This window comes from Somniosus microcephalus, chromosome 7 (assembly GCF_052327205.1).
Source record: "Somniosus microcephalus isolate GS21.2 chromosome 7, FLI_Smic_1.0, whole genome shotgun sequence".
Taxonomy (NCBI): domain Eukaryota; kingdom Metazoa; phylum Chordata; class Chondrichthyes; order Squaliformes; family Somniosidae; genus Somniosus; species Somniosus microcephalus.
The window spans coordinates 273,005,612-273,023,096 of record NC_140993.1 but is presented as its reverse complement, the minus strand read 5'-3'; the positions used below and the strand labels follow the sequence as shown (position 1 = coordinate 273,023,096).

General features: G+C 41.8%; 1 protein-coding gene across 10 annotated transcripts in view; it reads left to right on the top strand.

Moving 5' to 3' along the window:
- Positions 1 to 17,068, top strand: part of golga4 (golgin A4) — a 210,126-nt gene extending 193,058 nt beyond the window's left edge. For 8 of the 10 annotated variants that reach the window (XM_085993786.1, XM_085993790.1, XM_085993783.1 and 5 more), the window contains 2 exons: positions 13,531 to 13,594; positions 16,540 to 17,068. In XM_085993786.1, coding sequence (XP_085849912.1) covers positions 13,531 to 13,560 — 30 coding nt within the window. In that variant the 3' untranslated portion in view covers positions 13,561 to 13,594; positions 16,540 to 17,068. The remainder of the gene's footprint in view (positions 1 to 13,530; positions 13,595 to 16,539) is intronic. The other 2 variants (XM_085993781.1, XM_085993782.1) reach the window with 2 other exon arrangements.
- Positions 17,069 to 17,485: the final 417 nt, after the last annotated feature.

The following is a 17,485-nucleotide window of genomic DNA, read 5'->3' as shown; positions in this document are numbered from 1 at the left end:
TGAGCTTCCGACCACATATCCACACCATCACTAAGACCGCCTATTTCCATCTCCGTAACATCACCCGACTCTGCCCCTGCCTCAGCAACCCTCATCCATGCCTTTGTTACCTCTAGACTTGACTATTCCAACGCACTCCTGGCCGGCCTCCCACTGTCTACCCTCCAGAGACTTGAGGTCATCCAAAACTCTGCTGCCCGTGTCCTAACTCACATCAAGTCCCGTTCACCCATCACTCCTGTGCTCGCTGACCTACATTGGCTCCCGGTTAAGCAACGCCTCGATTTTGAAGTTCAGCCTTGCTTTAAAATCCCTCCATAGCCTCGCCCCTCCCTATCTCTAATCTCCTCCAGCCCCACAACCCTCCAAGATAATCTGCTCTCCTCCAGTTTGGGCCTCTTGAGCATCCCGATTTTAATCGCTCCACTATTGACGGCCGTGCTTTCAGCTGCCAACGTCCTGAACTCTGGAATTCCCTCCCTAAATCTTTGTCTCTTTCCTCCTTTAAGGTGCTCCTTAAAACCTACCTATTTTCTGCTCTGATATCTCCTTATGTGGCTCAGTGTCAAATTTTGTTTGATAATCGCTCCTGTGAAGCGCCTTGGGGCGTTTTACTACATTAAAGGCGCTATATAAATACAAGTTGTTGTTTGTAACGTGTCTCAGAGTTGATATCACTTTGATAATCCCATAGGTTTTGCGGTCATGATTTATGACCCCATCTTCATCACTTCCAATGTTACAATCATGTAAAGTCTGTGCAAAGCTTGAATACTTCTGCAAATTGCATATGATTTTAAAAAAACCACAGTATTTTAACCATGACCCTGTGGTCAGTGCTGCTTTCCTTCTCAGCCAGTGTATTGTCCTCCATTCTTTACCTACTCATTACATCCCCTCTATATTGAAATCAGTCCTCATCATACAGTCTCCTATTCTAACTCAATTCTTTCCCAAGATCTAAAAACTTGAAACTCCTCACCTCCTTTAGTCTTTCCTTTCACCTACAATCTTCAGGCTTTTAAAACCGAAGCCTGGTGTCAGCTGATCACTGCCTCCTTTATTTACCTCCGTCTTTTCAATCCTGGCGGTGACCTACAGTATCTGTTCTTGGCCCTTGGATTTTCCCCCAAAAAAGCAGTGCAGATACGGAAATCACCAGAGTCTTATCCTCTATTATCTTTCGGCAAGTCTTGATTGATTCTGTTCTGCTGACTATTCTTAAAAGCCGTTAGTTTAGGCCTATTAATGCAAAATTGAAAAATAATCGGATTGTAAAGAAAATGAAAGATTGGTGTTGTTTTTCCAGTTTTCTGGAGTTGATAACCAAGAGTATTTTCCCTAAAGTAATAATGACATCCACTGGTAGTCAGCACCATTTGTTATGATCACAAGGCTGTAAGGATCAAATCAAATCCAAACCATGTTTTCAATTGGTTTTACTGATTAATTCAGTTTGTCTGGACTCCCAGGAAAGGTGTTGGTGCTGCTACAGAGCCAGCACTGTATCGCAGAGCACTGTTCAGTTGTTTGAAGTGTTGGTGAGCAGGCGCTTCTCTGAAAAACAAACCCTTAGACACTTTTTTTAAATGAATTTTTAACATTCATTCAGCGCTCTTCATTTAAATGCAGTAGTTCTTGGTGTTCTCTGTAGCAGTAGCAGCAGCTTGGGCAACACACCAGGGATTGAAACAGCTGATGCTCTGCTTAGAATGCTTGGTGCCGTTCAGTGACCACAAAGAACTCCTGCGTTTAAATAGAAAAGCACTGACTGAATATTGCTTCAACAACAGCAGTTGCAAGTATGTGCTACAGCTTCTAATAGTTTAACGGTTGGTTTCACTGGTTACATCCTAATTCAGCTAAAATGTAAGGGCGATTTTGCCAGCCCTGGGGAGGCAGGACTGCTGGGAAAATGGCAGAATCTGGGGGCAGGTACCCATCCCACCCCCAACCCGCCTCCGTGCCATTTTCCCAGGAGGCGGGTACCCGACCTGCGCTGGGAGCCGCCTCCCCGAGGCGGGAAGGGGATTAGTGCCAATTAACTGCCTGTTAACAAGTAGTTAACAGGCAGTTTTTTGGATAATCCCTATTTTGCCTCCTAAAGTGTGGGCTTCCCGACGGCTCCGAACCTCACCAGGGTCAGCGAGGCGGGCCGTGGGTCGAGATGTCCGTTGTGCAGGTGAGTAATGGGTGCATGTGAGCAGAGGTAAGTGTGTGAGGTGTGTGTAAAGTGTTTTAAAAGCTTTACTTACCTTTTCTTCTTCCTCCAGGCTTCATCCCTTCGGGTCTCGGGAGTCCCTCAGCTCACTGGCAGAGAAAGCAGAATGGCTGCTGCATTCTCAAACGCTGCAGCCTTCTGCTTTCTGCTCAGGAAGGCTTTCTAATTGAGTCTTAAGTAAAGATTTAACTTAGACAGATTGTCAGTGTTTGACAGCTTCACAGAGCCGTCAAACGATGACAATTCATCTGTCAAAAGCTGGGCGGGCTTAACCAGGTCAATCAAGGGAAGATAGCGTGGGTTGGCCACAAGTCGATGGAGGCGGGACTAAAACCCAACAAGTGGGAGTCCCGCCTCCAAAAGCTCCCCATTGAGAAAATCCAGCCCATAATGTCACACTGAAAGTGGTATATAGTTAAAGTAGTTTTTGGTAAGATACTTTTTTTAAACATTCATAGCTAGAGTTGTGCAATCTGCAGATAATTAATTTCAAGAGCCTGTATGTTATGGAATAGACTATAAATTGAGTACAGCAAAATATTAACTAGTTTTTACAATGTGTTGCTATCTGTATAACCCATGTTCTTTTTGCTGATATATTTCTGGTTTGTGTTCTCTACAATTGATTTTTTTTAAAATCTTTTGGGAACTGCCTTAAAAAAAACAATTGTCTCCAGCACATTGAAGTAATACCGAACAAAGCTCGAATGCCATGCTTGGAAGTCTAATCAACTCTTATAAAACCAGGACTAAAGTGGCGTTGCATTATCTTCATTTGCTTTGACACAGGTCCTATTCAGAAATTACAATTTTGTATTGTAAGTGCACAAATAGCTTCAGTTTAAAGGGAAAACTGACTCTTGTCATAAGGTTCAAGGCAAATTACTTTATACTTTTGGAAAATGTCTGGTATAATGTTTTGAGTTGTCGTGGAGACCTAAATAGAATGTAGCTGTGTTGCAGAGTGAGACTCCACAATCTTTCCAGAAATCTGACTCAAACATCTCTAATTTATCCTATTTTTGGTGCTTCAATCTTCTACATGTCCAAAAGCATTACTTACTCTTAAGTGTACATGGTATGAATGTAACTAATATCTGATGTGTTCAGTGGATTGAAATAATTAATTTGATGCTTACATTTTGTTGAAGCTATTTTCTCTGTACTGAACTACATCTAAATTTAAATATTGACATGCAGGGTAAGCAAAATATAGTTATATATTTTGTATCGTTACTGATGTATCTTCAAAAAAGCATTCCAGTTCTGCAGTGTTGTACATACGTGGTGTGAAAATTAAAGAAAAGCTAAAAGTGATTGCAATCCCATTGAGAAATGGTAAGTTTCAGTTTACTTACGAGTAAGATTCACGTGCTCCTCTGTTTTGGAGAAATCTCATTTGCAACATTCCCTCTTGTGAGTGCTAGGGGGAGCCCCACTGTGTCTGTCTCCATGCTGCACATTCATGTTGCGATTGTTCTGGCCAATTTGTGCTCTGCAGCTGAACTGTGAACAACAGCCTGCAAATGCCTGGCTCCTCACTGAAAGCCTGCACCTTTGTTGTGGCAGCAAACGTCACAGCAACCCAAGCCCGTTATATAATGGCACCAATCTTGCAATAACGATTCTCTTGAAACTTACACAAACAAGACAAGTCATCCAGCAATCCAAAAAGGCACCCTTGCTGGAGTGATTAAATATAGTGTTAAAAGCTAGACTTTTTTCAAATCATTATTCAGAATGCTTGGCAGAGGATTTTATGAATAAAAATTGGCCATATTTTTAAAATAGTGCGCGTTATTTTGTTAGAAAATATGCTGCATGGAATCTCATGTACAGAACCACTATAAACTATATCCAACCAAAAGAACAGTTTTAGTCTTACAACCATGCATGTTCAAAAAGCTATAGTGAGGATAGTGCCATTGTTCGAAATGTTTAAGATTAGCCTTTTAGAATTGCATGAGGAGCCTGTTATACTGACCTCCTGAAACACATTCTAGCTTCAGCCTGCCCGTGACATTTATAATGTTAGAAAGAAACCAGCAGGACAGTTGGCTCTTGTCTAATGTTAGGAACCTAAAGGAAACTCAAAACTTTTTACACTTTAAAGTTTGAAAAGTTAGTTTCACTCCAGTTAGTTGCACTGAACGCACTTGCATTTTTTTTTAGTGGCTTTCACGACATTCAAATGTTGTAGGGAAATGAGGCAGAGATGCCGCACTGAGATTACCCCGGTCCCTGCGGTCTCAGCTCCACTACAAAATCCCCCAAATATTGCAAGATTGGTGCCATTATATTACATGCTTGGGTTGCTGTGACATTTTGCTGCCACAAACAGTAAATAAGAAATGTTTGTTAAGGCACCCTGCTTTTCTCCAAATAGCATTGTGTGATCTTGTACATCCACTTGAACAGGCAGACAGTTCAACCTGAGAGTGCCACATTTTCCAAGTTCCAGGACTGAAGTGTCAACCTTGATTATGCGGTCTAGTCCATAGTGTTGCTGCAACCCACAACCTTTGCCTCGGAGATGAGAGTGCAACCACCTGAGTGAAATGTCACTTGGTTTCTAACCTGAGACAGTAATGTTAGCTGACCAAAGAATGCTTTCTTCTCTAATTATTAATGACTCATAATACTCAACAGAAGGTGATTATTGAAATGTAGTTTGGTATTAAGTCTGTAGGAGAAAAAGGAGTTGAATTCCGTCCAATATAACTTATGCGATAGAAAATAAGTTTCATGAAGGTAGTTTCATAGTACAGTAACAATATTTTGGGCAGGAGACGATCGTCGGTTCATCTACCCTACCTTTCCAAACCTCCTATCTGTTTGCTTACTGTGATTTTGGAATTGACAAAATCCCTTTCCTAACAGAAATTCACCTAATTCTTTTTAAAACCTGCGTTGGTTTTCTGCTAGTAGTAATCTTCAGAATTCTATCAACCTCTTACTGAAGAAAAGTTGCCAAAAATTCATTCTCATTTTCACACCCTTAACTTTAAACCATGTCTCCTGATTCTTAAACTTTCTGCCCAATAGGAGAACTTTCCTAATTTCTCTATACCTGTGAAAAATCTTAGAAATCAGTTAAGCGCCCTTCCCATCCTCCTCTTCTGATGAGAATGGAGTCTCAGGATAGATGATCTTTCCTTGTATCCTCAGTTCAGACTGCTAAGTTCAGGGATTGGTTTCTATACTCCCTCCTGTAATTCTACATTTTTCCTATAATACTGAGACCAAAACTGAAAACTGACATGGCCTCACCAAGGTCAGATACAACTTCAACATCACTACCGTATACTTCGCACTCACATTCTTGCCTATACAAAAACATTTTATTTGTTTTCTTCAAATACCGAACCAATGTTTTTAACAACCCGTCCATCGAAACCCCAATATCACTTTTCTGCTTGACTACCTCAAGCATGTTGCCAATTAGAATGTAATCCACGTTCTTGTTTCTTCTACCAAATCGCATGCTTCCCTTATCAGTGTTAACCTCCATTTACCACTTTTTTTTGCCTATTGACCTACTCTATTCAGATTCCTTTGGATTAAGAGAGAATGTCCTTGAGGGGTCAAGGACAGAATCTATTTGGTTGGAGGTAAGAAACAAAGGAGCTTCTTACACTTCTTGGTGCATTGTATAGGTGAGAAGATAGAGGAGCAGATTTGCAAAGAAATTCCTGAGAGGTGCAAGAACTATAGAGTAGTGATAATGGGAGACTTTACCTACCCCAATATTGAATGGAGCAGTGATTATGTTAAGGGAAGAGAAGGGGAGGAATTTTTGAAGTGTGTTCAGGAGAATTTTCTTGATCAGTATGTTTTCTGCCCAACGAAGAAGGAGGTATTGCTGGATCTATTCCCAGGAAATGAAATGGGTCAAGTGGAGGGGCACCTCGGGAAGATTTAGATTACAGGAAACTCTTTATTATCCGGCACCGACGGGACCGGCGTGGTGCCGGTTTATCAAAAAGTCCGGATTACAGAGAGGTATAGTTAAAAGGTACGAGAGCTTTGTACACAGCAACAAATCCAGGCTTCCCTGTTGCTTAGCAGCATGTGCAGGAACTCCGGCCACAGACCAAGCGTCCCTGTTGCTTAGCAACAAGTGCACGAACCCCAGTTACACAGCCACAGATCCAGGAACTGCCACTAATATGAAGTAAAACTTACCTGAACCTATTCCTGAATTTTGCCGGTTAACAGAGGTTTCCGGTTATTTAGGTGCCGGTTAAAAGAGAGTTTCCTGTTAGTTATGGAGAAGGACAAGGAGAAACTTGGATGAAGGAACCGATTGTAATATAGCCAAATTTGCTGATGATACAAAGATAGGTGGGAAAGCGAGTTGTACAAAGAATCTGCAAAGGGATGTAGACAGGCTAAGTGAGTGGGCAAACATTTGGCAGATGGAGTATAATGTGGGAAAGTGTGAGGTTATCCACTTTGGTAAGAAAAATAAAAAAGCAAATTATTATTTAACTGGAGAGAGAATACAAAATGCTGCAGTACAGAGGGACCTGGGGGTCTTTGTGCATGAAACATAAAAAGTTAGCATGCAGGTACAGCAAGTAATCAGGAAGACAAATGGAATGTTGGCCTTTATTGCAAGGGGGTTGGAGTATAAAAACAGGGAAGTCCTGCTACAACTGTACAGGGTATTGGTGAGACCACACCTGGAATATTGCATACAGTTTTGGTCTCTTTATTTAAGGAGGGATATACAGGAAACTCTCGATTTACTGGCACCTAAATAACCAGAAATCTCTGTTAACCGGCAAAATTCAGGAGTAGGTTCAGGTAAGTTTTACTTCATATTAGTGGCCGTTCCTGGATCTGTGGCTGTGTAACCGGGGTTCCTGCATCTGTTGCTAAGCAACAGGGACACTTGGATTTTGTGGCCGGGGTTCCTGCACCTGTTGCTAAGCAACAGGGAATCCTGGAATTGTTGCTGTGTACGGAGCTCTCGTGCCTTTTACTATACTCTGTAATCTGGACTTTTTGATAAACCGGCACCACACCGGTCCCGTCGGTGCCGGATAAAAAAGTTTCCCCTGTACTTGCATTTGAGGCAGTTCAGAGAAAGTTCACGAGGTTGATTCCTGAGATGAAGGGGTTGACTTATGAAGAAAGGTTGAGCAGGTTGGACCTATACTCATTGGAGTTTAGAAGAATGAGAGGTGATCTTATTGAAACATATAAGATACTGAGGGGGTTCAGCAAGGTAGATGCAGAGAAGATGTTTCCCCTCATGGGGGAATCTAGAACTAGGGGACATAGTTTTAGAATAAGGGGTCGCCCATTTAAAACTGAGATGAGGAGGAATTTCGTCTGAGGGTCGTAACATAGAAGATAGGAGCAGGAGTAGGCCATTCGGCCCCTCGAGCCTGCTCCGCCATTCAATGAGACCATGGCTGATCATCCAAATTCAGTACCCTGTCCCTGCCTTCTCTCCATATCCCTTGATCCCTTTAGCCTTGAGAAATATATCTAACTCCTTGAATATATTTAATGAATTGGTCTCAACTGCCTTCTGTGGTAGAGAATTCCACAGGTTCACCACTCTCTGGGTGAAGAAATTCCTCCTCATCTCTGTCCTAAATGGCTTACCCCTTACCCTTAGACTGTGTGACCCCTGGTTCTGGACTCCCCGACCATCGGGAACATCCTTCCTACATCTAGTCTGTCCAGTCCTGTTAGAATTTTATAAGTTTCAGTGAGATCCCCTCTCATTCTTCTAAACTCCAGCGAGTATAAGCCGAATCGACCCAATCTCTCCTCATACTCATAAATCTGTGGAATTCTCTGCCCCAGAGAGCTGTGGAGGCTGGGTCATTGAATATATTTAAGGTGGAGATAGACAGATTTTTGAACAAAAATGGAGTGAAAGGTTATGGGGAGCGGGTAGGGAAATGGAGCTGAGCCCAAGATCAGATCAGCCATGATCTTATTGAATGGCGGAGCAGGCTCGAGGGGCCAAATGGCCTACTCCTGCTCCTATTTCTTATGTTATGTTATTATGAAATCTAGAATAAAAATACTTAACTGGAGGAGGGCTAATTTCAGCGAAGAAGGATCTGGCCCGGGTAAATTGGAGCCAAAGACTGGGAGACAGAAATGTAATGGAGCAATGGGCGGCCTTTACAGAGGAGGTGGTTCGGGTACAGTCTAAGTACATTCCCACAAGCGGGAAAGGGAGGGCAATCAAAGCCAGACCTCCCTGGATGATGTAGTTAGAGAGTAGGATGAAGTAGAAAAAGGAGTATGACAGATGTTAGCTTGATAATACAAGGGAGAATCAGGCTAAATATAAAAAGTACAGAAGACAAGTGAAAAGGAAGTAAGCGAGGCCAAGAGACAGTACGAGAATAGATTGGCGGCTAACATAAAAGTGACTCCAAAGGTCTTCTATAGGCATATTAACAGTAAAAGGATCATCAGGAGCGGTGGAGCTGATTAGGGACCAAAATGGAGAACTATTAGTGGAGGCAGAAGGCATAGCTGAGGTACTAAATGAGTGCTTTGCATTGGTGTTTACCAAGGAAGAGGACTTTGCCAAAACTATGGTAAACTAGGAGGTTGCTGGGATACTGGGTGAGATAAGAATAGATAAAGGGGAGGTACTAGACAGGCTGGCAGTAATTAAAGTAGATAAGTCACCCGGTCCGGATGGGATGCATCCAAGGTTCTTTAGGGAAGTAAGGGTAGAAGTTGTGGAGGTGCTGGCCACAGTCTTCCAATCCTCCTTAGATACAGGGGTGGTGCCAAAGGAGTGGAGGATTGTAAATGTTACTCCCTTGTTCAAAAAATGGGAGAAGGATAAACCCGACAATTACAGGCCAGTCAGTTTAACGTTGGTGGTGGGGAAGCTTTTAGAAACAATAATCCAGGAGAAAATTAACAGCCACTTGGACAAGCATGGACTAATAAAGGAGAGCCAGCACGGATTTGTTAAGGGCAAATCGTGTTTGACTAACTTGATTGAGTTTTCTGATGAGATAACAGAGGGGGTTGATGAGGGCAGTGCAGTTGATAAAGTACCACATATTAGATTTGTTAGCAAAATTGAAGCACATGGGATAAAAAGGGCAGTAGCAGCATGAATATAAAATTGGCTAAGGGATAGAAAACAGAGAGTTGTGGTGAATGGCTGTTTTTCAGACTGGAGAGAGTTATGTAGTGGAGTTTCCCACGGTTCAGTACTAGGACCACTGCTGTTTTTGATGTACATTAATGACTTGAATTTGGTGGTACCGGGCACAATTTCAAAATTTGCAGATGACATGAAACTTCAAAGTGTAGTAAATATTGAGGAAGATAGCAGTAGACTTCAAGAAGCCATAGACAGACTGGTAGAACAGGCGGACACATCGCAGATGAAATTCAATGTAGAAAAGTGTGAGGTGATCCATTTTGGTAGAAAGAATGAGGAGAGATAATACATGCTAAAGGGTACAATTTTAAAAAGGGTATAAGAGGAGAGACCTGGGGGTGTTTGTGCACAAATCCCTGAAGGTAGCAGGACAAGTTAACAAAGCAGTTAATAAAGCATATGGGATCCTGGGCTTTATAAAGAGAGGCACAGAGTACAAAAGCCAGGAAGTGATGCTAAACCTGTATATAACACTAGTTTGGCCCCAGCTGGAGTCTTGTGTCTAATTCTGGACACCACACTTTAGGAAGGACGTCCAGGCTTTGGAGAGGGTACAGAAGAGATTTACGAGAATGGTTCCAGGGATGAGGGATTACAGTTATGTGCATAGACCTGGAGAAGCTGGAGTTGTTTTCCTTAGAGCAGAGAAGGAGAAGAGGAGATTTGATAGAGGTGTTTAAAATCATGAAAGGTTTAGACAGAGTAAATAAAGAGAAACTGCTTTCAATGGCTGAAGGCTCGGTAACCAGAGGGCACAGATTCAAGGTGATTGGCAAAAGAACCAGAGGCGACATGAGGAAAACTTTTTTTTACGCAGTGAGTGGTTAGGGTTTGGAATGCGCTGCCCGATAGGGTGGTGGATACAGATTCAATAGTAGCCTTCAAAAGGGAATTGGATAAATACTTGAAGGAGAAAAAATTTCAGGGATACGGGGAAAGAGCGGGGGAGTGGGACAAACTGGATTGCTCTTCGAAAGAGCCGGCGCAGACTCAATGGGCCGAATGGCGGCCTCCTGTGCTGTACTATTGTATAACACATTGGTTAGTATCATTGGCCATTGCACTCAAATTGATGCCATTTGCAAACTTGGCTAATATATTCCGTCTCTCAGTTATTTATAAACAACTGCAGCATTTAAAATGGAAAAAGTTGTGTTCAGGTGCTAGATTAATAGATTCTAAACACCGCTGACCCCTCTGAGTCACTGTCAACTGGTTTACGAGTGCACACAAAAGGATGGGAAGATATTAACTGATCCATCCACCCTGTCCCATCCAGTATGGTTAAACCTTAATGCCCCATCAACTGCTGCTGGGAAATTCCTCTCGGACCCTCAAAGGCAATCAAGCGAGCTCCGGGAGACTACAGTAACCGATACCACGAGTCACAGCTAACCTATTTATAACTTCGATAAATCGAGATCTCTTCCAGCTCCTTTTTGAAGGCGAAAAGCGAATCCAGACCCCACATTCTGGCAATCGATGACTGTGTGAAAAGGAGTACCTCCTGGCATCTAAGCTAACTCTGATTTTGTATTTTTTACTGATACCCCTTAGCCCTTCCCTCCCTATCTAACTCAAATGACCCATTCACCTGAACAGAATCAAGTTCCTTCATCATTTTAAAGACCTCAATCATATTCCCTGGAAGTCTATGCTTACCCTGTGTTAAAAGAAAAGCCCACTCAGACACTCCCACACATCATCGCCCTTTGTTGTCTGCCTTTCAGCCACACAACAATCCATCTCAATACTTTGCTATTTGTTTCATGGGTGCAGACCTGGTAAATCTGTCTGATGTGGAACAGCATCAAATGCCTTCCTGTAAATCCAGAAAAGCCACTTTCTTTACGCAATGGGTTGGAGCATGGAATGCTTTGCCACAGGGAGTGGTTGGGGCAATGACCACTTTTAAGCGAAAATTGGATAAATATTTGAAGCGGAGGGAAATAGAGCTAGAGAGAGAGAGTGGGACGTTACAATTTGTTTTGGATTGCTTTGGCTAAGAAGTAGCGGATACGAAAGGCCAACGACCTCCAGTTGTGCTATAAACTTCTGTGGTTCTAATTTTCAAATCACTGCTTATTCTTTCATTGTTCAAATAAAAAAGCACCAATTTTTCAAGTCTTCCTTCATATTTGTATTTCCTCATAGCAGGTAGCATCCTTGTTATTCTACGATGTACCTCAACATCCTTCCTCCATAGAAACGTAGGAGCAGGAGTAGGCCCTTCGAGCACAGATCCTGGTCTGTTTGATTCAGTGTTGCGCCTCTAGTTGATTTACCCACCGAGCCATGGGAGAGGCACTTCTTTCTCCCCACACCCACCCATCAGTAATTTCGAATGGGGATGGACAACAGCTGTAGCGTGGTACTAACTCATGAAAAAAGTGGGATCTCAATGGTCCTGAGACCACACCCATTTTATAATACTTTCCCCAGCCACTCTTGGGGCTTATGTGAATTTTTAACTGACTTATTGCAGTTGAAACATTTAAGCATTTCCAATTTCATAAAGAAAAGCTGCTCTAATGGGTTCAATTTCTGACAGCAGGCACTGAGTGAGGCACCACTAACTGTATTCAGGTACTTTTTGATGGAAGAGCCATTTGGTCTACCTTTAGCTAAGGGCATTTGTAATCCCCTCCACAACTCTACATGCCATCAGCTAACCTTGCACACATCAGGGCTCCAATTGTGATCTTCATGGTCTGTGACTCAGTGAAGCACATCCGGTCAGACTCTCTCTCATGAGTGTTCCAGTATATCAAACATTATTGAAGCTTGCTCCATTTTCAAAAATTGCCCAGTTCTTTAACATTCATTTGTTTATTGCTGTACTTTAATATTCAGTAGTAATGACGGAGTTTAGCACACTCACTTTCGGCCTATATTTGGTGCCCACAAATGCAAACCAACTTCATGTACAAGTCGATGATCTTGGTAGATAGTAACAGGATAGATAGTAAACCAGCATTTCAATCAATCACAGATTAACCTGTAAATAGCATTATGAAGAAAATTCACAATTTACATATTTTTCTTACAAAGGCAGAGGTGCAATAGAGAGTTGTTAGAATTTACATAATTATATTGGCCTGGATTTTGCAGTCAGTGCCAAACGAATGGCACACACCATTCATTCTGCTTACAGCTGCCCTCAGACTTTTTGTGGGCTTTTGCGCAGCAACTTACGGTCATTGGGCGTCTGAAACAGCGCGGCGCCCTCTACAGGGGAACTGGGACCTGTGTGAACAGGGCAAGCAACAGCATGTCTCTTCAACCAATCAGATTGAAGAATGCTCACTGAGACCCACAGAGTCCAAACCAGGAAGTGTAAGTTAGAATATTTAATTCAGTGTAAAATCATGTACAGTAAGCAAAATAAAGAGGGTAAGAAAGATGGGATTAAGAGAGAGCGAGAAAAGAGTCAAAGAAAAAGTAAAAATTTTGATTTAATTTTTTTTAATCTAACAAAAATTAAAATCTGAAGGAATGAGACTCCACACTTGGACAAGTTAATGTTCAGTGCCAGAGAGGTTGTTTGCCAGTAATTATCACGCAGTTAAAAAATCACTTGCACTTGAATGGATAAATCCTAATTTTTTCTGGTTTTTTTAGTGGGCATCTAGCAGGTAAGTAATACAAATTCACACATTTCATGTGTTTTAATACCGAGTCTCTCGACGATGTACCAGTGTAGTGAAGCTTGTGGAGGAGCAAGGGAAATCAGACAGCAACTTCCGGAGTTCCACGTTTAATGAGTGCTGATAGAGTCACCGTTATTCTTAGCGCAAAATTCAGGCCGCAGAGTTCAAATTTAATGTATTAGTTGCATTGTGTTAAATCAGCTTAATGCTAATGGCTCCCATGTCTAAAAGTCTGTCGGGCCTTTTCAAGGAACTAGTTGTTTGTCCCATTTTCTCTCTCTTTCCCTCCCCCTCCCCTTCCTTACCCCTCCCCCTCCCCTTCCTTACCCCTCCCCTTCCTTACTGATTTCTCCAATCAGATGCTGGTTTAACAATCTTTACAATTGTTTGGACAATTCAACTAACAGTTGCCTTTATTCATGCATTTTCCATGGTGTTGGATGTGTTTCTTGCTTATCTAATAAAAGCCATTATGCTCATTTCCCCCGGCTCTGTAGTATTCCTCGCCTCGCACTGGCATCTTCTGAAAGTTGGCTGGTGGTGCATTCACTTAACATGTGGGTGAGTGATAACTTTTGTTTGTCTTGTCTTTTTTTTGTTAGCTTTTTGTAACATAACGTAAAGCTATCCTACTAACCGATTGATGCTAAGTGTTTTAAAGCTATCCTACTAACAAATTGATGCTTAGTGTTTTGTAGCTCATTTACCTAGGCACTGCCATTGATAACAGAGCAGAACAACATTCACACAAGAAAATCTGGAAAGAGAAAAGGGCATTCAACCATCGAGTCTATTCCTTCCACAGCCCTCATAGTTTGCCTTACTATGGATTGTACTTTAAATTTAATTTCTGCAGAAGGTGACCAAGAATTGAAATGTCTAGGAAACAAATGTGTACTTTAACTCCTATTTTTTTTTATTTTTTTTTTTATATAAAGTGTGATGACTGAATAGCAACAAACAGATTTAAGTGTTTTTAGCTGTAAAAATGTATTGTCATTTTAATGATGATCACGTTCACATTTTAAAAAGTTAGCTGTTAACACATTAAAATTACACGGTTTATATATGTACATACTAAAATCTTCAACTCAGGAAGGCAGATTATTATTTGAATGGCAATAGATTGGGAGAAGGGGGAAGTGCAGAGAGACCTGGGTGTTCTTGTGCACCAGTCGCTGAAGGTAAACATGCAGGTGCAGCAGGCGGTTAAGAAGGCAAATAGTATGTTGGCCTTCGTAGCAAGAGGGTTCGAGTACAAGAACAAGGATGTCTTGCTGCAGTTGTACAGGGCCTTGGTGAGACCACATCTTGAGTATTGTGTGCAGTTGTGGTCACCTTATCTGAGGAAGGATGTTCTTGCCGTGGAGGGAGTGCAGCGAAGATTCACCAGGCTGATACCTGGGATGGCAGGAATGACGTACGAGGAGAGATTGTGTCAATTGGGCTTATACTCACTGGAGTTTAGAAGATTGAGAGGGGATCTCATCGAAACCTATAAAATTCTGTCAGGCCTGGACAGACTAGATGCAGAAAGGATGTTTCTGATGGCCGGGGAGTCCAGAACCAGGGGTCGCAGTCTAAGGATAAGGGGTAGGCCATTTAGGACTGAAATGAGGAGGAATTTCTTCACCCAGAGAGTGGTGAACCTGTGGAATTCTCTGCCACAGAGGGCGGTGGAGGCCAGTTCATTAAATATATTCAAGAAAGAGTTGGATATATTTCTTGAGGCTAAAGGGATATGGAGAGAAAGCAGGGACAGGGTACTGAATTTGGATGATCAGCCATGATCTCGTTGAATGGCGGAGCAGGCTCGAGGGGCCGAATGGCCTACTCCTGCTCCTATCGTCTATATTTCTATGAGCAGATTGCAAAATGAATTCCTTCACATAATGGCATAATTCTCAGACCACAGATTGATTTGGTTTCAGTTTGTAGTCCATATGTCTGTGTACCTCTTCATGGGTCAGGAACCTCAAGCAGACTACACCACGACAACAAAAACTGTTCTCTGGTGTACTTCTAGATTTGCAGAATGCGTGACTATAGAAATGTACATCATTGTTCAGGCCCTCTATGGTGAACAGGTTGAAGATTTGCTGAGAAAAATATCTCGAACATTGAGATTGATTTTGGCATGGTTATATAGTGAAACTCTCATCCTCAGGATTTTGGTTGCCTTGTCCAGGGGTTGAAAGAGGAGCCTAGTCTCCTGCTCAGTTCCAGCCATTCTATGTTTCTTTACCAGAAGTTCAAGCACCATAATCTGTGAGGCAGCGAACAGATTGTGAGCAAAATAAACAACTGCTTCAGTATTGGTGTGGGACCTCAGCTTGATCCTTTGTACAGGAAACTTTGTGTTATCTGGAGGCTAACTGTCCGGAATGCTCGAGCCACCGGCAAAAATCAGGAGCCGTTTCGTTAGTTTTTTTTTCTTTTTGTCATTTAATCACTGCTGCCTATCACAGACCTTCCCTTTTGTTCTTTCCTCCCCTTTCCCTGCCCCTACACTTGCTTAAAATCTGTTCCATCTCTAACTTTTTCCCGTTCTGACAAAAGGTCATCGACCTGAAACATTAATCCTGTTTCTCGCTCCACAGATACTGCCTGACGTGTGTATTTCCAGCATTTTCTGTTCTTATTTCATTTTTGCAGCATCTGCAGTATTTTGCTTTTGCACCCATTATCCCTACTCTCTGTCTCCTGACTCCTAACCAATTCCCTACCCATGCCAATAGGTTGCCTCCGATTCAATGCGCTGTCATTTTTGTTAACAATCTCTCACGTGGAACCTTATTGAATGCCTTCTGGACATAAACCACTGGAGCAGCTGAGAAGGGAAATGTTGGCCAAAATGGGCTTTCCTGAGACTACAAAATCCAAGACATTTCATAACGAGTCATATATATTCTATGGCTGTGTTCTCTTAAATCTGGGCTGGGGAGCGGGGTGCTATAAGCAAGATCACAGAATCTACAGTGCAGATAGAGGCCATTTCGGCCCATCGAGCCTGCACCGACACATATCCCACCCTATCTTTGGTGTCGATGTACTAGCTTTGTACTTAGATGTACTAACTTTGCTCCTTGTTTAAGTGAAATCGATTGTACAATGCAGTTGCTCTGCAATGAGATTAAAATTGATATTCATGTGCGGATTGTGCAAAGAAAATAGAGACTGCACTGCTGACATCTTTTGTGAGGGCACTTTTGCCTCTCTGATAGGGCTGGCCACTCGACTGATCAGAACATTGTGCTTTTATTTATGGACTTTAAAATGCAATTGAGTTGCTTAAAATGACATTTTGTATTGCAGAAACATGAATGGTGTATTCATGAAACTATATATGTCTTTTGTGGGTGGCCAGAACTTTAATCATTAGAGACATGGACCAAAGTCATTTGGTTGCATTGCTAAGTAATTGCATATTATGATCTGAGAATGCAGCAGGAAAATATTTGCAGTGTACTGTACTTTACAAAATGATCCCTTGTTTCCTTTTCCAGACTTGGCTACGCTAACAGGGACGTCTCCAAGGGTGACACGGAGCTGTTCCATGATCATGCTGCTGGGATGTTATTTATCTGGTTGCGCGTGGGGAGAAGGGAAATGTGGTACGGTTATCAAGATGATGTTTCTATGGCCTTTTACTGTGATTTGTACAAAATCTAAAATTTTAAAAAGACACAAACATTATTCTGAAGTTAACTCTAGCAGATTCTTGTTAAATGGCACTAGGATAAATTGTGCAATAAATTTCTAATGGGATATAAGCCGTTAATGGACACTGTTAATGTTTGACTGGAATGCTTCTTTCTGTACAGCTTGATTTTTTTTGCTCGGACCTATCCTTGGAGCTTCAGCCTATAAAGATACTGAATCGCAGTACCTCGTTTGTTTACTATAGCTTTTGTACTTGTATTTTGGAAAGAGACACTACTGTAAATTGTAAATACATGATTCCTATCTATGCTAAGCAGAAGGGTAACTTGTAACATTCACTTGGAGAAGTGAAATAAAGTTTTATTTACTGTACTACAGCGATGTCTTTGATTTTTGTTAGCCTTGTTTGCAAATGTTTGGAGAAATGCTTTACCGAGAGTGATTTACATGCTAACCATTTTAGAGCCTTTCCACCACCTGTCACAGCTGTGTTACATAAAACAGCTTCCATTTAATCAGAGTATTTTCCTTAGTTTTGCAGTGAGACATGTACTAAACTAAAGGCCTTTATTTCAAAGAACTACCAGTGATCTCGACTGATCTATTTTAAGTCGTCACCAGAGCTAACCGTGAATTTTATAAATGGAAACAACTTGCATCAATTTAATTTAGGGTAATATTTTTTAAGTTATTAGTCAATGTCCCATGGCATTGCTGATGGGGGCTGAGAACAGGCCAAACAATAGATTTATGATTTTTTTTTTAAATTTAGGCCCGAAATTTCCTTTT